Genomic DNA, 24286 nt, shown 5'->3' with positions numbered 1-24286 from the left:
TCGTCCAATGGCCGTTCAGCTTTGTGCGTAAATTCCCCACTCTCCTTCGTACACGTGAACACCAAAAATCAGTCAAACCCGTTTCAACTCCACGGCCACATGACCCCACGCTCCAAATCACGCTTGGGGAAGATACTGTAACAGGTAAATATTTCACGCGGATTAAATTAACGTATAAAACGAGGTTCCAATTGAATTGGAAAAAGTACCCCTGCATTCCCTCAACCATCAAATTACGAAGCCAATTATTTTTTTTTATTTCTTCGTATTGTAAAATTCCGCTGAATTGAGTTTAGTTTCTTTGATATCTCTGAAAATTGTTGAATTTTTTTGGTGTTTCGATCCGGTGCGATCGGGAAAAGTGTTAGGAGAGGAGGATGTCAGGATGGAGGGGATCTAGATTTGGGGGTGGCGGAGGAGGAGGAGGAGTCGGCGGTGAGTGTCCGACGGCGGAGCATATTTCGTCTTCTCGAACAGTCCGGTTAGGGAAGGTCCAGCCACAGGCACCGGGTCATCGAACAGTGTTTTGTAATGATCGCGAAGCCAACGCCCTCACCAAATTCAAGGTCCTTATAATTATTTGGTTTTCATTTATTATGTTGCAATTTTGTTTGCTTAGCAGTCTTTTAAGTTTTGGGTTTATTTTGGTCTTAAGCGATGCAATGGAATGGGCAGTGGTTATGTGCATCGTGTACTGGAATCTAATTTAATTTGGGGTGGGGGTTGATATTTTTTTCCCTTACTCCTTGAGGTTTATCTAAGGGTTTAAGTTTGTTTTGGATAATGAGCTGATAATGTTACTAGTCATCCTTTTAATGATTTTATTTTGTTACGTTCTATTTCTGTTTTAGTTTTTTTAATTGTTGAAAGAGATTTTATTGGTTTAAGAATTAAGATGCTTGCATTTCTGATTCTTGTCAGATTTATGTACGGTTAAGGAACTTCAATGCCAAATGTTAGGCCCGGGAGAAGGGTTGAGTTCGCCATGTAGAATTTACAGGAATTTTGATTATCAGAATAAAATGAATTTAGTTTTGGATTCGAGTAATGTCGTTTCGAGTTTCCTGCAGTAAATGTGTACGGACTGAGGACACTATTCGACGGTTAGCGACTGTTATGAAATGTGGGTCCATGCATTCAATTGTTAATTTTTATTAAAGGTTTTCAATTTAAATGTTGTATTAAAGCTTGCAATTGTTGATTCCAAAGAAAAATAAAGAATGTTTTACCTCGTCGATTAGAATATTTTTAGAAACAACTTGATAAAGTATTGTAGCATCTATCTAGGAAAATAAAAAGACGAAAGAAAGCATAATGAAGCAATTTAACCTAATTACAGTAAACTTGGGGTTGAATCTTTCCAGAAACCGAAAGGGCATGAACAGAATAATTATGAAAAAGGCTCTGAGGATTACAGAGGTGGTTTTTATAGCCACACATGAATAATAAGTAGTAAAAATATTCAATTTTCCTCTTCACATTAGACAGATGAATGTGGAGAAATAATATCATGATTTAGATGAATGTAAGTAGTGATGTCTCGTAAGACATTTTTAAAATGGAGAAGAAAATTAAAGATAACTGAAAAGTATAACAACGGTTAATGCGAAAAACAAAACAGAAAGGAGAGAGCTGATTTCTATAGCTTGAAGTTTTAAAGAGAAGTTAAAAAGAAGATAATAGAAATATAAAAAATGGATCCTGGGATTAATACCATTGAGTTGCCATAGTGGGCGTTGTTTTTTGTTTAAATCATATGTAAATGAGAATGTAAATGTAAATGTTTGAGTACAAGAGTGAGCTATACAATTAGTTGAGAGGATGGACAATAGGCACATGATCTAAATAAATCTCATGAGGATTTTCCATTTTCTTTTCAAGAAAGATGATGGTGTTTTATTTGCTCCGAAAAAAAAAATTCTTTTTGACCACGTGTTATGCCTCTAGGATAGCATTACTTCACGCTGTCTTTTTAAGAATACTTTTCATTAAAGGTTCAACCGTGTAAATATGTTGTTTTGCTAATTTTGTGCCAAACAACTTTTACTCATTGAGAAGAACTGGGTCTTGATTGATCTCCTAATAATCTTTCAGGGCAATTCTGTGTCAACAACAAAGTACGACGTGTTTACATTTTTACCAAAGGGGTTATTTGAACAGGTAACATTTTTGTTACTCCATGTGTGTGAAAGTGTGAAATTTGCTGTTGAACTTCAACTCTTGGTACATTTACGTGTGTTACTATTTGCTTAGCGATGGAATCAACATGAAGTATCCTTTCTTTAGGGTGGAGTTCTTTTTGGCTTAAGATTTCATCACTTTTATTTTATTGGATAGTGCATTGTGACTGCAGTATTGGATTACAGGGATGCTTGCTGGAAATCTGGTTTTTTGGAAACTTGAAGTCCTTAACAAATTAAGAATATGATCCATCATAGGAAATGTAGGAAGAATAATTATTTTATCTTAATACTAGGGACTTGTGGCCAGGTTTATATTGAAATTTGTAATTTAGTGCATATTTGGTGGGAGGTGTAAAGGAGAGGGAATAAAGGTAATGTCATGGATCTCGACTAGTTTCTCGAGGTGTTGGAAATCCAAAGTGGCTCAGAGAATCACTAGCGCCTTTGGCGCTGCCAACAAAGAAGTCATCCTCGACAGCTTTCCATTCCTTCCTTGCTGAGCCGCCTCTCTTCGCCATGGGACTATGAAATTATAATCCAGTTGATCAAATAGACTTTTAAGTCACACCTTTCGTAAGACTCACAACTACTATCTTCTTATTATTAATACATTCCACAGGATCAACAACTTATAAAAACTATGATACACAAACACTCCTATTTGCTGGGCATGTCCAATGTTCGAAAAGAGTGTTCGTCACCGACACTCTAAGTTACGTACTATATGTATTTTCCTTTCCTATAATGTAATATATAGTTTAACCCCAAAATTCTTTTAATATAACAAATAGTCACTTATCTGATTAAAAAAATTTCATATACAAAAATCAAAGCAAAGAAAAGAATTAATCTTATCAAAAGATAGAATGTTCAAGCTTAAAGATCGAATACGTAAATTTATATATTAAAGTTTAAATTAGCATGTCCCGATGTTTCCATCTCCTACCTTTTTTAAAAATCACGTGTCAGCATGTCCGTGTCACGTGTTTATATTTTTATAATCTCTTAAATTTAAATTTAATCACTGCCCAAAGACGCAGTTAATGTATTTGGAAAAAATAAATAAAGAATGTTACATGTTTCTATTCGTGAAAGAGGAGAAAAATAATGAAACTTCTTAATGCTTTCCCACCCTTTATGCTTGGTGGAAGTTAGGTAAGTTGTGTTTTCCATGTATAGTTGTTTATGATGTTTTAAATTAAGTTTCTAACAGAATTCTAAACAATTGGAAGCCTCTAGGGCATTGTAGTAGGTAGTTTAGAGTTAAGTTTGTTTCCGTACTCTGCGTAATGAACGAACGTAGTTAGAATAAGAAAGGTGTATAGTATGATTTTTGCTTTCCTTCTCATTTAGCTTTTTTCATCCTTCTATTTCTTTTTGATTTACCTGATAATCCTTTATTGTTTGTATTTACGTTGACAGTTCAGGCGGGTCGCTAACCTCTATTTTCTCATGATCTCAATCTTGTCATGCACACCAGTGAGGTAAACTAGCTCATTTGAGGAAAAAGAAACGATAATTGGCATAATCTTAATTTCTTGACAATTGTTTGTTTGAATTTGAATTTGTGAACTTATTAGTTAATTGAATGGAAAATACATACCAGAAAGTGATAGGGTAATTACATAGAATGGCACCATATAGTTGTATGGTAAATTTTGTATTAAAAACCAGAAAAGTAGGGATGGAGAATGATATATGGCTATGGATTAATCACTCCTTTTTATAGGTAGATGTGGGGACTTTTTCCATAGATATTGTGTAAAAGAAATGGAATGATCTGGCATTTTTGTGGCTTTAAGTTTGGTTGAAGTCTTTTGGATGTAGTGTTTCTTTTGTGTTCAATGTGGTTTCTGCTTTCATGGTGATTGCCTGGATTATAATGTTCTATTATCTGTAGACACAGATAAAATCATGCTTCCAGTATTATCTCTAGAGTTAATGCTTAATTGGTAGCTTCAGTTTGGTTCTTGTGGATAATTGAAAAGGAGAGCTTATGCTTTGCTTTTGGGTTATATATAAGTAAATTGTCTTGTGCACATTTTTGCTGGAGTTACTTTGGAGTTAATCAATTGGATTTGATCTCCTATCCCCCCCACCTTTCCTTTTCTGAGTACATTTGTACCTAAGGTGGTTCTGTTTTCATGCAGTCCTGTAAGTCCGATAACAAATGTGCTTCCTCTGTCCCTGGTTCTTCTTGTATCTCTCATTAAGGAAGCATGGGAAGACTGGGTGAGTGATTTCAATCACCTCTCTCTCTCTCTCTCTCTCTCTCTAAACTCTTAGGTTCCAGCCATTGTCATTTTGTTTGATTTACAGTACGGAATTATATCTTTGTTAACTTAAGGTCTCCTAGTTTTTGGATGCAGATTGCTCACACTTTTTCTTGTTTATTATTCTCTTTTCTCATTATGTATGGCAGAAGCGTTTTCAAAATGACATGGCAATCAATAATTCTACTGTAGACGTGTTTCAAGATCAGAAGTGGGTGTGTACTCCTTGGAAGAAGCTGCAGGTTGGAGACATTACCAGAGTAAGTTGACTGTTTCTGTAACTTTTCTTCACCTGTTTCGAGGTGGAACTACTGCTTTTGCATGTTTTAAATAGCTTCATTTCCTCACTCCTATTATCATGGTGTGAGTTTTCAGTTGTTGCCTGGCTACTTGGTTTTGCCCGTAGTGGTTTATTACTATGGTCTTTCTGTTGTCTATCGCAAGTGTCATTTAAGTTAGTCTTGTTTATTCGCTTTTCTATGAATCTAACATTGCCTAATTGTCAATCATGTGATTAAACAAGCTTATGTACGTTTTGAAAGAAATGTGTTGGATGTCAATGAACGGCAGTCCTTTTCTTGTTATTTCTTATTCTAACACCTCCTAAATTGATGCAAGCAGTTCTATTTTGTGGAGGAGGAGAGTTTTTGACTATGCTACTGGTAACCATAGCTATTGACAAATATTTAAACCTACTGTAAAGTAATAAATTTTTATTCAAAAAGAAACAGATGAATCACCTTTGAATTGAATATACTTTTTCTTGATACCCGCTAATGATGAAACTGGCATTCCAACATTTAGCTGATCACAGACCTTGGGATATGGGGGGCTTGCTTAGATATTGACATCGAAGCTGTAGTTTAGAATTTAATTTTCCTCTCTGCCGAAAATGTCTATGCTGCATTCTACATGCATTCTATGTGCAGCCTGAATAAGGCTAAGAGGTAATCTGAGCTTCCATTTTGGATGATCTCTTCCCAAAATTTATATAATTGACTGTTGTCCTGGTTGCAGGTCAGGCAGGATGGATTCTTTCCTGCTGATCTATTATTCCTTGCTAGCACAAATATGGACGGTGTTTGCTACATAGAGGTTTTCACTCTTCTGTTTCTGAACAATTTTCCTCTATTCTCTCTTTTGTAAGATGGATTGAATTTGTTTAGAGAACAGAAAGAAGTTGGAAAACTACTGCCTTTTTATTTTCCCTTCCATTTTCTTCTGCATACCACTCACTGGTTGTGTTTTGTTGGGTTGCAGACAGCAAATCTGGATGGTGAAACTAACTTGAAGATTAGAAAAGCATTAGAAAAGACTTGGGATTACTTGACACCGGAGAAACTATCTGAATTTAAAGGTTGTGGCTCTGTTTCAATACTTATTTACACGTCATTTCTTTATATTGGTATCTCTGATTATGAATTATTGCAGATAATGATTATTAAGTTTACATGTACTTTTGTGAATCCGACTATTGTTTTTGTAGCACCTCATGGAATGAAAAATAACTTTCGCATTACAATTCTTTTTTTCTCTTTCATATATGATTCCGAGTATGGAAAGCACGGTCTCATTGATAAAAAATGTAAAAATGATGTATTCCACCTTTACGGAGTTTTAGTTATACTAATAGAAGATCTTACCTAATTCATTATGATATTTAAATAAAAAATGTATCATGTTTTTGAAAAAATCAAAACAATTATTTTACACTGCATGAGAGCAGGTTGGGTGAAATAGAGAAATGCTACAACAATTCTATGTGATAGGAAGATAGCATTACAGTAAAAAGGCGAGTTCTATAGAATAGTGATTAGACCACCTATTCTCGATGGTTCTGAGTAATGACTCTTATAAGGAAAAAACATCCATAAGAGTAGTGTACTGAAAATTAGATGCTACGATGGATGTCACTTCACATTATTATACATTAGATAAGAAATAGGAATATACGCCAAAAAGTGGCAATTGCAACGATTGTAGATAAATTAAGGGAAGGATGACTTAGGTGATTGAATCATGATATGCAACTTCAATTGACCTAAAGAGTGATGCAGGACGAATTAAAAAATAGAAAGAAGAAGCAAGAAAGAGGGGAGAACCGGAGAGAATGGGGGGAGAAACCGGAGAAAAATAAGAAATTCATGAGGGAGAGGGGGAGGGAGAGGAAGGAGAAGCCATAGGCAACAAACCACCAAAATATTCTTCAATTAATCAAAATTAATGAAATTACATCGTAATTAGGTTTAAATAGTAAAGACTAAAACCTTAAATAGAACGGACTTCGGCCAACGCAAGCCCAATTACATAAATAAAATCTAAAACATAAATAAAGTCCAATTAAAAATAAATAAAAAGTAGATGTCCTCATCAACTCTCCCGGGGTGGGAAAAAACTCGACCCTATCGAGTTGATAGATAGTATAGGCTGCAGTCAATTTGATACTGCAAATGCTTCAAGTCAAGCCACGGGGGACGATCTTTGTGATGAACCAAGTAACGAAATTCCATAATTGATAGTACTGAAAACTGTACCTTATTCCCAATAATATGATCCGACCAAGGGGGCGATCTTTCCTTCTAACCAAGTACTGATACTAGACTCCAAATAACCAATACTCATGCACCTCATCTTCAAGATTTTCAAATGATTGTATATAATGAGGAGCATAAGAAGCACGTCGATCTACCCAACAAACAGGGAAGTACTGGATCTTGCCATCATTGGTCAATATAATACGTTCATCTAAAATAATATCAATTTTATTTTTGTGTGCTGTGATAGATGGTATTGAAGTAGAAATATCAATATAGTCAAGTTGGGGGTCTACAAAGCTAGGTAGAAATGGATTATCAAAGGAAGTAACACGATGTTTGTAAGTAATGAAGTCCTCAATATTTAAAGCAAAGTGGTAGCCAAAATGTGATGAAAGGGTAATGTCATGTGCATTTGAACCAACATGCTTTAAAAATTTTAAAGGACTAGCACTACAAGCTTGCAATATAACATGATCTCCAATATTAAATTCAAAATATCGTTTATGCGAATCAGCTTGAAGTTTATATAATGCATTACTTGCGTCATGTTGTTTATTGATCTCAATATGCAAGTCATGAAGATGATATACAAATGCTTCAGCTGACAATGACATACTAGCATGTGGGGACATGGGAATAAGATCTAACAGCCGCCTAGACTTATAACTATGAACAATTTCAAATGGATTTAGACCTAGAGACCGATTCATAGAATTGTTATATTCAATGTGAACAGTTGGGAGGATCGAGTCCCAATTCCCCAGATTTTTCTGGACTAGAGACTTGAATAAATTGCTAGGACTTTGATTAACGACTTCATTTTGACTATGAGTCTGAGGTTGGTCTGCAGTGAAGAATTTCGATTTAGTGTTAACTATAGGTGACTGGGTCCTCCAAAAGTGAAAAGTGAAATCATGGGATATAGTATCTAGAGTCTCAGGAAGAGTCTGGATGCCACCTAAGGAGGTGTCCTCACTATCATCCAAGTCATCAAAGTCTTCAAGTTTATGTGTATAGACTTCTTCTATTACGTCCTTTCGTTCTTTTATGATTAAGGCTCGATTAGGACATTTGGAAGATATGTGGCCAAAGTCCTTACAGCTGATGTATAGTAGGTGAGAAGAAGTCCCTGGAGTTTCAAAAAATTTATCCTTATTTTCCAAGATTTGAGTAACATTAGACGGGGGAGGTCCTAGAAGAGACTTAACAGGTGGAGGTGGAGCTAATGAGACGGAAGAATGGTTGTCAATACGTCTTCTATAAGGAGAAGGGGGCCTTGGACTATCACGATCTTTACACTTATTTTTCCAAATGGGAGGAACACTAGACGGGGAAGGCTCTATGACAGACTCATGTTGAGGTGGCGCTAATGACATGGGAGAACGATGGTGGTCGCGCTTTTCATATGGGGTACTAATAAGTAACTCGTAGTTCCGAGCTGAAGAGTAAGCTTGATCAAGAGTAGTAATGCCTCGAAAGAAAAGCTCACGCCTAAGTTCATCTCTTAGGCCTTGTATAAATCTACTTAAAGTCAGGGCCTCATCCTCAACGACATGACATTTCACTCGAAATTCCTCAAATTGAGCAATGTACTTAGTTACCAGCCGATTATCTTGTGTAAGGGTGTTCCATTGGGTAAAAATTTCATAATCTAAGCAACCATCGAAAGTAGGAGTATCTAAGTCAATGTCTCTAAAGAAACGCTCCTTACGACGAGGAAGGGAATGAGTACTATGATGACCATGGCCTTGGTCTTGCTCACGAACTTGATCCCTATTCCTACGACCGCGTCGAAAATATTTTTGATCACTTTGTCCACGATGATATTGTCTATTATGAGACGCTTCAGAATTAGTGTCAGTCAAACGAGGGGTTTGCTTAAAATTGCTCAACTTATCAGCTAGTTTCTTTCTCTCCTCACGAGTAGTAGTTATATCTGATTGGATAGTCTATAGGCTAGTGGCAAGTTGTGCTAATTGTCTAGTGAGTGCATCAAATTGGGATGGATCCATGGTCAATGTATTGGAAATAGAGACAATAAGACGACCACTACGCAACTACATGCAATGTAATATCAGCTAAATGACGTGCAATGATGAGATCAATGAACAATAAATGCAAGCAGTGAAAAATAACAAATTAAGCATTTTTTTTCCAGGGATAAGTAAATTCAAATAGGGCAAGCTAATACTGCTGATCTATGTAAAATAATAAAGCACAAATCAAATGCTAGTCAAAACCTAATCATGTAATATAAGTGGGGTAAAATAGAGTTTTGACGAAATCAACGGATTCAGTTACGTGACTTTAGGTATATTGTTAGAATAACAACATCACAAAAATTTAATCAATGCAATTTTAAATGAAGCAGTATTATAAACCAATGACAAATAGAAATGAAGCACTCCCTGTTGTTTAGCTGTAGCGGTGGTGCCCACGGAAGCTTAAACTTGATGGAACCCAAAGAATAAGAACTGTGCCCAATTATGATTTCCCAGTTGGCACGTGTCCAGTAGAAAATTATAATGAAATACTCCTAAGTAGTCGAGTCACTGAATGGAACACTAATACTCAAGAGTTTTAACAAGCTACCCCAATGCAAATAATAGGCTAAATCTAATTCAACAAATGTCCCTGACACTCTGAACTCAGAAGAAGTCCATCGACGTGAAAACTAAAGCAAAAACTGAACTCCGGGTGGTGGATGACAACTGGCGTGGCAGTGGGTTGCTGGCGATTGGCGGTGAGGGTGGTCGTGGAACGTATGGACTATATGGTCATTGTCGTTCACCCATCTCATTAGCGTCGCCTCATCATAAGTCTATCATAGTAATTAATAATCTAAATTAACTCAGTGGAGACTTATGCGCGTTCACTACGGATACGTCTAGCAAGCTGAATGTCCTTGGGCATTATAGTAACCCTCTTGGCATGAATTGCGCACAGATTGGTGTCCTCGAAGAGACCCACAAGGTATGCCTCAGCAGCCTCCTGAAGTGCGAGCACCGCGTGGCTCTGGAACCTCAAATCAGTCTTGAAATCCTGGGCTACGTGTTGACTATATGGGTAAGAGGAAAAAAAGCGATTAGTGGCTTCTGCGTTAGTGGGTATTGAGATTTACTGGTTAATAGGTTATGGGATAATGATATGGTGGTGGTGACCGTTTGTNATCAAATTGGGATGGATCCATGGTCAATGTATTGGAAATAGAGACAATAAGACGACCACTACGCAACTACATGCAATGTAATACCAGCTAAATGACGTGCAATGATGAGATCAATGAACAATAAATGCAAGCAGTGAAAAATAACAAATTAAGCATTTTTTTTCAGGGATAAGTAAATTCAAATAGGGCAAGCTAATACTGCTGATCTATGTAAAATAATAAAGCACAAATCAAATGCTAGTCAAAACCTAATCATGTAATATAAGTGGGGTAAAATAGAGTTTTGACGAAATCAACGGATTCAGTTACGTGACTTTAGGTATATTGTTAGAATAACAACATCACAAAAATTTAATCAATGCAATTTTAAATGAAGCAGTATTATAAACCAATGACAAATAGAAATGAAGCACTCCCTGTTGTTTAGCTGTAGCGGTGGTGCCCACGGAAGCTTAAACTTGATGGAACCCAAAGAATAAGAACTGTGCCCAATTATGATTTCCCAGTTGGCACGTGTCCAGTAGAAAATTATAATGAAATACTCCTAAGTAGTCGAGTCACTGAATGGAACACTGATACTCAAGAGTTTTAACAAGCTACCCCAATGCAAATAATAGGCTAAATCCAATTCAACAAATGTCCCTGGCACTCTGAACTCAGAAGAAGTCCATCGACGTGAAAACTAAAGCAAAAACTGAACTCCGGGTGGTGGATGACAACTGGCGTGGCAGTGGGTTGCTGGCGATTGGCGGTGAGGGTGGTCGTGGAACGTATGGACTATATGGTCATTGTCGTTCACCCATCTCATTAGCGTCGCCTCATCATAAGTCTATCATAGTAATTAATAATCTAAATTAACTCAGTGGAGACTTATGCGCATTCACTACGGATATGTCTAGCAAGCTGAATGTCCTTGGGCATTATAGTAACCCTCTTGGCATGAATTGCGCACAGATTGGTGTCCTCGAAGAGACCCACAAGGTATGCCTCAGCAGCCTCCTGAAGTGCGAGTACCGCGTGGCTCTGGAACCTCAAATCAGTCTTGAAATCCTGGGCTACGTGTTGACTATATGGGTAAGAGGAAAAAAAGCGGTTAGTGGCTTCTGCGTTAGTGGGTATTGAGATTTACTGGTTAATAGGTTATGGGATAATGATATGGTGGTGGTGACCGTTTGTTGCAAATGCAGAAGGCGATTTAATTTTTTTTTTTTTTTTTTTTTTTTTTCTGGTGAAACTGCTGAAAAATCTAAAAAAAAAAAAACTGAAATTCCGGGTGTGAACAGTACCCGTGAACAGTGATTTTATTTTTCCCTAATCAACTAGAAAGAAAATTGAACAAGAAAACTGCTACCTCATAACAATTTTTTTTGTTTGTGCTGTTCCACAAGTTTTTGGGAAGAGAATAGGAAGAAAGTTTTGGATTGTGGATGAAAAATTACCCAAGTTTTGGCTCTGATACCAAATTTGATGCAGGACGAATTAAAAAATAGAAAGAAGAAGCAAGAAAGAGGGAAGAACCGGAAAGAATGGGGGGAGAAACCGGAGAAGAATCAGAAATTCATGGGGGAGAGGGAGGGAGAGGAAGGAGAAGCCATAGGCAACAAACCACCAAAATATTCTTCAATTCATCAAAACTAATGAAATTACATCGCAATTAGATTTAAATAGTAAAGACTAAAACCATAAATAGAATGGACTTGGGCCAACGCAAGCCTAATTACATAAATAAAATCTAAAACATTAATAAAGTCCAATTAAAAATAAATAAAAAGGTGATGCCCTCATCAAAGAGGCTCATAATGATAATTGTGATGAGGTTTCAATAGAGCAATTTTGAAGAAAGGGGTAGACCAAAATTAATATGGTTATTATAGTTGCTGAGGACCTAGTTGTTTTACTTCTTCTAGTAAATTAAACAATAAACAGAGTGAAATGGTGAAGAAGGATTCATGTAGCCTATTTCAAATTTATTGGGAAGAAGTCATACTTCTTGTTTCAAAGTTATTTTACTTTCTCTTGTGACCGATTTAAACTTTTGTACGTAAGCTATGTTGGTCTTTTATAATATGATATGAGCTCATATGGATGAATTATTAAATAATTATCATTAGAAGTTGATGCATAAACTGTATTAAGTAGTTTGTTCTATTAATAAATACTATAAACGGACTTTGCTAAGAAAATGTTATTGATTGCTGGTTCTTAATTTTATCAATTTTGATATATGTAAAGGAGTCATATCCTGAAATATAATTAGATATATTAACTTGTTGAACACTGTTTAGAGTAAAAGTCAACCTTAATGATAAGCCAAGTGGAATATTGAAAGATTCATCTATTGCTTAAAATTCTCTTATTTGGACAGAATTTGGTCTTTGAATCTTTTTGGAACAGAACCTAGGGGCTAACATTCAATAAACTCTAAATTGGAGGGTCCATAACCCCATACTATTTAACCTGTTGATAACTCCGATCAACACACAGAATCAAAGTTACCAACTAATGAAATAAGATGAAAATAGAAGATAAACTTAGCAATAGTTGAATTGATGTCTGTAAGGTTTTCTATATAGAACGCAAATGATAGAATAACACCCTAACACTTTTGTACTCTACTGAATTGTAAATGACAGGAAAGAAAAACGATAAAAGGACATTCGAGAGGTCCATTGCTCTCCCCAGGACTTCCCAATTTTCTGCCTGCATTCCCATAGCACCATCCCTCTATTTATAAGTGATTTTTTTTGCCTCTCAGTTACTCCTAACAGAATGCATAACCATGCCCTTGCTTTCCCCTCCTTGGTTAATTCCTTTGCTGCCCCTGTTAGTTTATTACGTGAGTTGGGATCAATCAGTCCATAACCCATACTATTTAACTATTTACTACAAAAGTAGTGTTAATTTTTGCTGGTAGCTTTAAAATCCGTACACTGGGGATCAAGTTCATATGAATATATGTGACAACATGGATCATTTGTTGGGTCTTGGGCACAATAAATTGCTGAAGCATGATTTTGAAGACCAACACAACTTTTTAGAGGAGCAGCTTGGTAACAAAATCTGTATGATTCTCTTGTAATTAATGATGGGGATTTGAATCAAACCAACTTTTCTTGTTTGGTATTTGCTTTTCTGATGGAAATTCACCTGTAAAATTCAGGAGAGGTACAATGTGAGCAACCAAATAACTCACTGTACACCTTTACTGGTAACTTGATTTTTCAAAAGCAAACCTTGCCTCTCAGTCCAAATCAACTTCTATTACGGGTATGTCATCTCATATCACCAACAACTTACTATTTTGCATAATCTGGTTGTATGTTGGGTTTGTTTTTGAAGGATCTCATGTTAGACCTACTTTTTGTAATTGATGATATACTTTTTGTTTCTCGGCTATCTGCTAAAGACGCTTGAATGTTCACTTTTTTTAGTTTATAGTTTTCAAATAAGAATTCAATAATCATTTTATCATATATTTTCTATTGGTAAATGCTCAAACTTGAAACCATTTGCATATTATCTTATCGATTCTTTTTCATCATAAGTAATTATTTATGGTTTGTTCATTATCTTGTTGTATTTCATAATTTTTTATTGGCTGTTTCTTTACATTTTTCAGGGATGCACTCTCAGGAACACTGAGCACATCGTTGGAGTTGTCATTTTCACAGGGCATGAAACTAAGGTATCTCATTTTACTTAGATCATTCAAGTTTTATATTTTCTTTCTTTAAAAGTTATGCAATTGAGTTGTGTGTGACACTTTTTCCTGGCAAAGCATGTGTGGAGTAACCTTTTTTGCCAAAGGAAATTTTGGAACTACTATTCATTTTTTCCCTGTGTCCAATTTATGGGTCAGTATATGATTTGTTTGCGATTTCATAATGTCAATCTGCCTGCTTTGACTTTATCTCAGTGATATCTGTTCTGTCTTTAATCTCCTTCACGACGTATTTGTTGTGTGCTGTACTCAGTAGCGGTTGTGTTATGATTGCAGGTTATGATGAATTCAATGAAAATTCCATCCAAAAGAAGTACCTTGGAGAAGAAACTTGACAAGCTTATATTAGCTCTGTTCAGTGTTCTCTTCTGCATGTGTTTGTTGGGTGCCATAGGCAGGTTTGGTTATATAATTTCTACAACCATGGTTCATCAATATGTTTTTGTTCTTACAGTTTACTGATGTCTGATGTTATTTACTTCTTGTTCTTGGTATTTTTGCAGTGGAATATTCATAAATCGGAAGTACTACTATTTGAGGTTTGACAGCTCAGAGAAACAATTTGATCCTGACAATAGATTTGTGGTAAGGAGAATTTTTATTTTTTATTATTTCTACTTTCATACATTTATGTATTTTATTTTATTTTTATTTTATTTATTTATTTATTTATTTTTTATTTTTGTCTTGTAGGTTGCTGTTTTAACTATGTTTACTCTGATTACTCTTTATTCACCAATCATTCCCATCTCTCTCTATGTTTCTGTTGAGGTAAATCTCATTGTGGTAAGACTTATTTCAATTTTACTGAGGCTGTGTTTGGTCATGGTCCAGTGACTTGGTTTCTTTTCAGATGATTAAATTTATTCAGTCCACTCAGTTTATCAACAATGACTTGTGCATGTACCATGCTGAGAGCAGTACCCCCGCATTGGCACGGACATCTAATTTAAACGAGGAACTTGGGCAGGTAAAATTTTGCCCTGTTCAACCTGGTTTTTTTCAGGGAAGGGGTGTTTGGTTCAGGTGTGTGGGAACAATTTTACTCTACGAACATTTTCTTGAATCTTAAACATCTAAATAGGGATTCGATTTTACAAGTTTATGAACTAAACGGTGCTACTTATTTACATCCATATGTGGATCAGTTCATTTTAGTTTGTGGTTTTGCCAGGTTGAGTACATATTTTCTGATAAAACTGGAACTCTGACCAGAAATTTGATGGAATTTTTTAAATGTTCAATTGGAGGAGAGGTATATGGTACTGGTGTCAGCGAAATAGAGATGGGAACAGCTCAGAGGAGTGGAGGAAAAATTGAGGTAAACTTATCTGCTGTCAGAGAAAGAAAATACCATGTGGAATATTTATGGTCGACCTGTTGCCTTCAAACTTTCATAGGTTCAGAAGGCAACAAATGCAGCACTTGAAAAAGGTTTCAATTTTGATGATGCACGGCTTATGCGGGGTGCTTGGCGGAATGAACCTAATCCTGATTTTTGCAAGGTAAATTGTTTAACTGAGGAGCAGAACATGAAAAATTGCACTGCTATCTCAGCAATATTGAGTTATGCTATTGTGGGACATGGCTGTACATGATGCTGCTTGCCCTGCCTGCTGGAATGGTTGACTGATAGATACTAGTGCTAATCATTACTGATTTTAGGAACTTAGGTTGACATCTTCCTCTGGATTTTTGATTACCGTTAATTTTACAACTTCACTAACTTTTACTTATTCAAGAGCATCCTCGTTTTTTGTTCTCGCCTTATTTCACTGCAAACCCATCTTAAGAATCTCATCTTAGCTTAATTCTTTTAGTTATTTTCTAATAGCCAATAATTGAGGCATTTATAACATCAAATATGGTTGTATGCTAGTTATATAAAATTTTCCTTTTTAATTTAATAAGATTAAATTCATTCCCACAAACCAAAACTGTACTTCTTAATTTAACCCAACCAACCTTCGATATTTCATTCCCAGGAATAATTAGGCATATCTATCCAGAATACTTATAGTTATGTACTTATGGCCTTCAATCTCTACTAATTTTCTGCAATTATGATGTACGTAGTTGTACTCCAATAATTTTGTTTCAAGATATTCTTTTAGTGGCTTGAATTTGAAATATATCTAATCCTTCTTGTTTGTGTATATTTTAGTATAGAAATAATGTTGAACAAAGACGAGGGTGAAAGATGCACTTCCATCTTTCTTCATTTAGCTGAAAACAAGTTTATTTATTTTTCTGCCTTTTCTTTTAAACTATGTTATCATTTTGGGTTTAATTAGCTAGCATGTCTTGTGTAGTTTTTTCACAAATTGTTTATTGTGCCATGCTATTTCTATCCAATCTATCATGTGTTCTACACTGATTTCCCCTGGTAGATGCGGATTTGATCTTCAAAAATCTTTTGTTATCATGTAGGAATTCTTCAGGTGCCTTGCAATATGTCATACTGTACTTCCTGAAGGTGATGATTCCCCTGAAAAAATTAGATATCAAGCTGCATCTCCTGATGAAGCTGCTTTGGTTACAGCAGCGAAGAACTTTGGCTTCTTTTTCTACAAGTGTGTGGTTCTAACATCCTTTCTTACTGGTTTAGAGGTATGATAGCTTGAGGCTAGACTTAAAATGCCTTATGTGCAGGCGTTCTCCTACAACAATTTATGTTCGTGAGTCACATGTTGAGAAGATGGGAAAGGTTCAGGATGTTCCATATGAGATTCTGAATGTCCTTGAGTTCAACAGGTAATTATATATTCTGACTTACATGCAAATTGTGTTTTCACTCATGATAATTATATTTGAGATGGGTACAATTTTTCTGCTTGTGTTTAGTACAAGGAAGCGCCAGTCTGTGGTATGTTGCTATCCAGATGGTAGACTTGTACTCTACTGCAAGGTAATGTCAAGAGGCTGTCCACTCTATGGTTGAAATTTCTCAGAAAGAATTAAAGTTAAAAGTCCATAATATGCTTTTTCAGGGTGCAGATAGTGTAATATATGAAAGGTTGGCAGATGGAAATAATGATTTGAAAAGAACAACTAGGGAACACTTGGAACAATTTGGAGCTGCTGGTTTGCGTACTCTTTGCCTGGCCTATAGAGATTTAAGTTCTGATTCATATGAAAACTGGAACGAGAAATACATTCAGGCAAAATCTTCATTACGAGATAGGGAGAAGAAACTTGATGAGGTTTGTGTGGTCCTCTTTTAGTTGTTTGATTTTCGAGCTCATTGGTTTTCGATGCATGCTTATTTCAAATTATCACGTGTATTATGCTCTGTGACTTCCCGTCTCTCTCTCTCTCGTCTGTTTATTATTATAGATAGCAACCCTATTCTTTCCATTATAAAATTGTAATTAGGAGCATTCCAGTTATGGATCCTTTTTAAGTAAGATCCCATCATTTCAGACTGCTGGAGTAAATGGTGTATCAGGATGTACAAACTTTTCCAACTTTATTATTCATTTAATTTAGCAGCTAGACTATTTATTTTGGTTGAAGGTTTATTAGCTAGAGTATAGTTGCTGCACATTGTGATCTGGACAATTAACATTTTCTTGCCCACTTTTCCCCCACCCGACCTCGTACATCTATAACCGTGACAATGGTATTATTGAAACTTGCTTGAACATGAATAACCCCCTTTGATATGGAGTTATAGAGTATTGTTCCTCTTTTTCATAAGAACAAATTTATTTATTCTCGTTATGAACCCTCTGGCCAGTTGCACATTAAATAATTGTTTGGGTTCTTTTATTTCCTCTTTAAATTATAAGACACTCATTTGGGGACCCACACTATGACATTTGAATTGAAATTGTTGGCCAACTGTGGGTAGAGAAGTCAAATTTTGAAATTTGTTGAATTGTTTAATGGTGTGGATCAATAAAATTACAAAAGTACCCCTGAAGAGAATTCTTATTTTTGTATGGGTTGGTTGTAATTTCTGGGTAATTTGAGGGGCAAAAATGGTATTCATCACATTAATAAACTGACTGTTCTGACCTCTTTTATGATGTCGCCGACATTTTCATTTCAAAAGTCAAATTCGTGGGTCCCCAAGTAAGTGACTTATAATTTAAGGAGAAAATAAGGGACCACAAACTATAATCTGCAATAAATCTGTGTTGAGTTGTAGTTATGACCATTTTCTAAATAATGTCACAGGATATGAGAAAGGATCAACAATACTGGCAATTCAAATAATTAAACTTTCTTTCAGTTCCTTAAATAACTGAACTTTCATGAGAATGAGTAACTGTAAAGCAGCTATAGCAAAGAAATGAAAGGGGTTGCATGAGGATCTGTTTGAAGGTATGGAGCTGTCTTTTAAATCAGCGGACAAATTTTGGTGTGATTTATGAGTAAATATTTTCATTTTACCTTCTCGTCCATTATTTCTAACACCTTTCGATTATCCACTGTTTTCTTCCCTTCACTTCTCATAGAATACAGTCTTAGTTTTTCCTAATCACTCTTATGCAAGGGACCAGAAGATTATTAAGTTCTGGTGTACGTTGTGTTGTTCCATTAGTGCACATCTTGTCTCTTATTTTTCGTGTTATTGTATGTAATAGACTTCTTTGACATGCAAAACTAATTCAGGTTGCGGAGCTCATTGAGAAGGACCTTGTTTTGATTGGATGCACTGCTATAGAAGATAAGCTTCAGGAGGGAGTACCTGCTTGTATAGAGACCCTCTCTCGAGCTGGAATCAAGATTTGGGTGCTAACTGGGGACAAGCTGGAAACAGCAATAAATATAGCTTACGGTTAGTATCTAGAAAGAGCTGATGATTTAATTTTTTAACATGCTATATTACTGTTGCAACATTTTCTGTTACATCTGATTTTTGTATATTTCAGCGTGCAAGTTGATTAGTAACAACATGAAGCAATTTATAATCAGCTCGGAAACTGATGCTATTAGAGAAGTTGAAGACAGAGTAAGTATATGTCTTACTTCGATGTATTTTTCATGGAAAATATAAAACAAATTAACTTTTCTGTTTCTTGAAAACTAATTGTCAGGGTGATCAAGTGGAGCTTGCCCGATTTATGAAAGAAACTGTGAAGAATGAGCTGAAAAGGTGTCACGAGGAGGTGCAACAGTATCTTTGTTCTGCATCTGGACCAAAGTTGGCTCTTGTGATTGATGGGAAGTGTTTGATGTATGCATTGGACCCTAGTCTACGAGTAATGCTGCTGAATATGAGCTTGTATTGCAGTTCAGTAGTTTGCTGTCGAGTTTCACCTCTACAGAAGGCACAGGTAAGGTTGTTGAGTTGCTTTTAGATGTTCTACTTCTGCAGTTCTAAAACATGACTAGGATGGGAGTTTCGTAGAATAAGAAAAATTTGAAACCTCTTTCTACCACAGGATAAGGACATGCCACTTTAGTTTATGCTAAGATTTCTTTTTCCCGTGAAGTATGAAATCTAATTGTTTCTCATTTTTTATGTTAAATATGATCATTGATTTCTTTTATATTTGTTTTTTAACACTTTACAGTGTCATAATTGATCGACTAAGTATGCCTTTTCATTAAGGTGCTTTCATCAAAAAGTCATAAAAAATGGCATTTTTCTTGGATTTTGTCAAAATAGCCTTCTAAATTTTTTTATCAAATAAAGTGTTGTATTAAATCTGTCCTGTATGTTTCTGCTGAGGTGTGGTTCCATTGTGGACAGCTATCGATGTTAGAAAAAGAGACTCATATAAGCTTGCTAATTTTTCTAATAGAGTGGTGGATGAAAGAATTTTAGTGTACGTAACCTTATAATATCTTTTAGAAGGTAGCTTGTCATCAATCATTTCTTAAAACCTATCCATGTTTTGCTCATTAAATTTATTGTTAATGTTGATTTATGCCCAACGTGTTACTTTATAAAAAAATTCTGATGCTAGTCCTTTTTTAATCCTCATCCATTGACATGCTGTAGTTTTTTTCAATGAACTATATTGTAACAACTCCTGCAACTACTAAAAATAGTTGTGAGCACTTTCAGCAACACGAGAAGAATTGCAATGGAGTTTTATGTGGTTTTATGATTGAATTATACTGTATAGATATTTTTTGTACTATTTTAAGAATGGCTATTTTGTCCTTGATGAAAACCTAAGACAATGGCTTGACATGCTTTGTTATAAAATCTATGGCCTTGTACTAAGAAACATGGATATGGATACGGATACGGATGCGGATACGTAATTCGAATATGATACGATATGATACGAATACGTCGTTACGACGTTTTAAAAAAATTAGGATATACAGATACATGTTATAAAATTCAACAAAATTTTATTAATATACAAAACCATTAAAAGAGAAGTATAATAATACAAATAAAATAAAATAAATTACTAAAACATTTTATCTTAATACTTATTTATCCCGACTTTAATTTCTTTGATATCATCAATATAGATTATTAACCTTGATCGATCCAATACCTTCAAAAGTATCAAATGAGTCTCCGACAATAACTCCATGTTTTGGAGTCTCATTTTGAATAGAAACCTATTTTTATTGATAAAAGGCGCAGATTGCTGTGAATTATGAAAATCAATTCTTCAATTCGTTGTGAAGTTATTTTATTCATTTTTATAGAGCGCATAGAAGAGTACATACTCGAATTATTTAATACTAGTTATTATTTATTTTTAATAATAAAAATATATTTGGCAACTATTAACACGATTTCACATGTATTGAATGGTTAAATAGTATTGTGTATTTTCAATAAATTATCTAGTTTTAAATTAATTTAAAACTCTAACTGTGTATTTCCAATAAATATTAAAAATTTTAAGAGTTTTTCCCCCTCAATTTATAGTCAGTAACGAGTTTTAAAAGATTTTAAAGTTAATAACACTCTTCTTAACATGTCCTACCGTGTCGGATATGTATCGTAAATAATTAAAAAAATTAAAAATTAAATAAATACATTTAAAAAATGTATTTGATATGCATTGGAGGGTATCGGAGAGTATCCAAGTTTGGATACGTATCGGATATGGGTACGTAACGAGTTTATAAGTATTGGTACTTCTTACACTTTTTTTTCAAATTGAAAGCCCAGAGTTTTTATATCCATTGAGAATCTCCACAATCACAACAGATTTATCATGAAGATATCAATGATGATACAGGAATGCGAATTCTCTACACTACAGCCTTAATAAATTTTCATTGTCAAAGCCATTATTATTATTATTGATGCTTCCTTTGATCATGGCTAGTTCGTCATCTTGAGCGTGATGTAACCTTTCTTTCAGGTGACAAGCTTAGTAAGGAAGGGTGCACAGAGGATTACCCTTAGTATTGGTGATGGTGCTAACGATGTTAGCATGATTCAGGCTGCTCATGTTGGTGTTGGAATAAGTGGGCAGGAAGGAATGCAAGCAGTGATGGCCAGTGATTTTGCCATTGCACAGTTCCGCTTTCTCACTGATTTACTCCTTATTCATGGAAGGTGGTCGTATGCTAGAATATGCAAGGTTTGTTATTCTACTTGCCTTTGCCTGGTAAACTTGGTTCCTTTTTTCTGTTTGGACAATTCTGAGCTGCTAAATTCTGTAACAGGTTGTGACATACTTCTTTTACAAGAACTTGACATTTACTCTCACTCAATTTTGGTTCACCTTCAGCACTGGATTTTCTGGTCAAAGGTTTTATGATGATTGGTTTCAGTCCCTGTTCAATGTTATTTTCACTGCACTGCCTGTAATCATTATTGGACTTTTTGACAAGGTACGCAATATTCATATTTTATTTTTTATTGCTTGATATTTGCTGACCATAACCAGTTTGTTTATATTGGGAATCAGTGCTTTTGGTATACAATTATGTCATGTATCTTTTGTAGGATGTTAATGCAGCTCTTTCCAAGAAATACCCCGAATTGTACAAGGAAGGAATAAGAAATACATTCTTCAAGTGGAGAGTTGTTGCTGCTTGGGCTTTTTTCGCTATCTATCAATCACTGATTTTCTATTATTTTGTGATTGCTTCAAGTACGAGTGGCATGAATTCATCTGGCAAGATGTTTGGGCTGTGGGATGTCAGTACAATGGCTTTCACTTGTGTTGTCGTGACTGTCAATTTCCGTCTCCTAATGATGTGCAACACAATTACTAGATGGCACCACATTAGCGTTGGAGGAAGCATACTAGCATGGTTTATATTTGTCTTCATTTACTCAGGTGTTGTCTTGCCCAAAGAGCAGGTAATCATCTAAGTATAATCTCAAACATCTTTCGGCATTCAGATGATAATTTTCTGTGTTTGCTTTGACTGCAGGAGAATATCTATTTTGTCATTTATGTATTGATGAGTACATTGTATTTCTACGTCACTCTTCTTCTTGTTCCTGTTGCTGCCCTCTTTTGCGACTTTGTATACCTTGGGTAAGCTTTAAAAAGCTTATATTTAGGAGCATTAGTCTCTCTGCGGACAAGGTTGTGATGCTATAAGTTGGTTTTCCATTTAAACAAAAATCCCTTTAGGGTTTTTCAGTCACTGAACTTGTAGTGAAATCTCACCTAGGTCATCAACTTTGTTTTGTTTCAAAATGGTCACTTTAAGTTTCATTTTGTTGCAACAGTAGTCACTCTTTTCACATCTATTATTATAAACTAACGCAAAAGTCTTATGTGGCGTTAAACAGCGATGAAGGTACTGACGTGGCTTATTTTGTTTTAAAGAAAATGTTTATTTCCAAGGGTATTAGAAAAAGGAAGCTAAAGATTAATATATACAAGTTGGAAGAAGGAAGGGGACACAAAAGAACAAGAGAAGAAAGTGTGTGTGTGTGTGTTTTTTTTTTTTAATTTTTAATTTTAATTTTTTTTTTGGGAGTGGGGATGGGGTTCATGGTGTACATGGAAGAAAAGCTTCAGTTAAAAGAGAGATGATTGATTTATGGATATTAGGCTTTTTAGCCACTATTATTCCTTGTAGGAAATAAATATATATATTTTTTTTGTTTAAAAAATATGCCACATAAGCGTTCTTTACTGATAAATGCCACATCAAGATTTTCAGTTGCTTTTACTAATGGACGCGGAAAGAAAGACTATTATTGCAACAAAATGAAAGTTGATTGATCATTTTGAAACAGAGTTCAATGATGCAGGTGAGATCTCGCTACAGGCGACTTAAAATGAAATTAACCCTTTTTCTTTACAATTAATCTGCTTGACTATATTCTGGCTATGTAGACATTTTCGTATTCTGTTTGATCTATCTATTCCTTAGAATCAGAAAATTTTATTTTCATGTTTACAATTCAGCCCTCGTTTTAATCTGTTGCTTGATGCTTCTGTCTCTGTCAATTGTTTGGTTATGCATTCCTAAAAGCATCGTCAATCTGGTTTTAGGTTTCAAAGGTGGTTCTTCCCTTATGATTATCAGATTGTTCAGGAAATTCATAGACATGAGCCTGATAACAGCAGGATAGGATTACTTGAAATTGGAAACGACAACCTTTCGCCAGATGAGGCACGGAGCTATGCTATAATGCAACTCCCGGGACAGAAATCAAAGCACACTGGTTTCGCTTTTGATTCACCTGGCTATGAGTCATTTTTTGCATCACAGGCAGGCGTTTATGTACCTCAAAAGGCATGGGATGTGGCTCGGAGAGCCAGTATGAGGACACGGCCAAAGACACCAAAGAATTGACCTATAACGCGTATGTACAAAATTCTTCCTTTGTTTCTTTTCCGCACTGGATGGTTCACCATATATCCTTTTATAGATAAAAATGTAATATCATCATAATGTAGCATACATTTGTTATAGAACCTTCATTTTTGCCTTGCCTTAGAAAAGACTGACAAACTAACATATAGTGGTCATTAGGGTTAAACTTTTCCGATTTTTTCAGGGATGTTTTGGTTGATAAGTGAATAGTTGTGAGCGATATCATGGTCATACTAGAATATTTTCAACATTTTTTTGTTATTTGGTATTGTGTAGAATATTTTCAACAATTTTTTGTTATTTGTTAGTGTGAAAAAAAATAAAAATGGTTGTACTAGAATATAATTAGAACTGAAAATGGTTGTACTAGAATATAATAATGAACCGATATTAGACATTATTTTTTTATAGCGTACATATATATCCTTTTATAGATAAAAATGTAATATCATCATAATGTAGCATACATTTGTTATAGAACCTTCATTTTTGCCTTGCCTTAAAAAAGACTGACAAACTAACATATAGTGGTCATTAGGGTTAAACTTCTTCGATTTTTTCAGGGATGTTTTGGTTGATAAGTAAATAGTTGTGAGCGATATCATGGTCATGCTAGAATATTTTTAACAATTTTTGTTATTTGTTATTGTGTACAATATTTTCAACAATTTTTTGTTACT

At 35.1% G+C, this 24286-nt stretch overlaps 1 protein-coding gene across 4 annotated transcripts; it reads left to right on the top strand.

Moving 5' to 3' along the window:
- The first annotated feature begins 185 nt into the window (after window positions 1-185).
- LOC111387932 (phospholipid-transporting ATPase 3-like) lies at window positions 186-23906 on the top strand. Of its 4 annotated transcripts, XM_023012562.1 has the most exons (28): window positions 443-566; window positions 1071-1123; window positions 2095-2160; window positions 3606-3667; window positions 4334-4415; window positions 4606-4716; window positions 5474-5551; window positions 5717-5813; window positions 13323-13429; window positions 13782-13847; window positions 14160-14281; window positions 14387-14468; window positions 14577-14654; window positions 14737-14853; window positions 15058-15204; window positions 15284-15388; window positions 16314-16456; window positions 16536-16637; window positions 16728-16791; window positions 16874-17086; window positions 18504-18669; window positions 18764-18843; window positions 18929-19168; window positions 21179-21400; window positions 21486-21653; window positions 21769-22128; window positions 22203-22309; window positions 23282-23906. In XM_023012562.1, exons 4-28 carry the CDS (start codon window positions 3636-3638, stop codon window positions 23583-23585), a joined length of 3393 nt encoding a protein of 1130 aa, XP_022868330.1. In that variant the 5' UTR covers window positions 443-566; window positions 1071-1123; window positions 2095-2160; window positions 3606-3635; the 3' UTR covers window positions 23586-23906. The 4 variants fall into 4 exon arrangements, with proteins under 4 accessions (XP_022868331.1, XP_022868332.1, XP_022868329.1 ...); XM_023012563.1 differs by lacking the exons at window positions 1071-1123; window positions 23282-23906 and adding an exon at window positions 22947-23275 and having other exon boundaries at window positions 186-566; XM_023012561.1 differs by lacking the exon at window positions 1071-1123 and having other exon boundaries at window positions 187-566.
- The last annotated feature ends 380 nt before the right edge of the window (window positions 23907-24286 follow it).

Source organism: Olea europaea, unplaced genomic scaffold (genome assembly GCF_002742605.1).
Source record: "Olea europaea var. sylvestris unplaced genomic scaffold, O_europaea_v1 scaffold439, whole genome shotgun sequence".
In the NCBI taxonomy this organism is placed as follows: domain Eukaryota; kingdom Viridiplantae; phylum Streptophyta; class Magnoliopsida; order Lamiales; family Oleaceae; genus Olea; species Olea europaea.
The sequence above is the reverse complement of the archived record's forward strand: the minus strand, read 5'-3'. Positions and strand labels throughout refer to the sequence as shown.

Excerpts from the sequence above, each read along its gene's own strand:
- LOC111387932 (XM_023012561.1), top strand. The coding sequence starts at position 378 with ATGTCAGGATGGAGGGGATCTAGATTTGGGGGTGGCGGAGGAGGAGGA. Across the intron at positions 14,282-14,386 it reads TTGTTGGGTGCCATAGGCAG|TGGAATATTCATAAATCGGA; the intron begins GTTTGGTTATAT and ends GTATTTTTGCAG. Across the intron at positions 16,457-16,535 it reads TTTGGCTTCTTTTTCTACAA|GCGTTCTCCTACAACAATTT; the intron begins GTGTGTGGTTCT and ends CCTTATGTGCAG.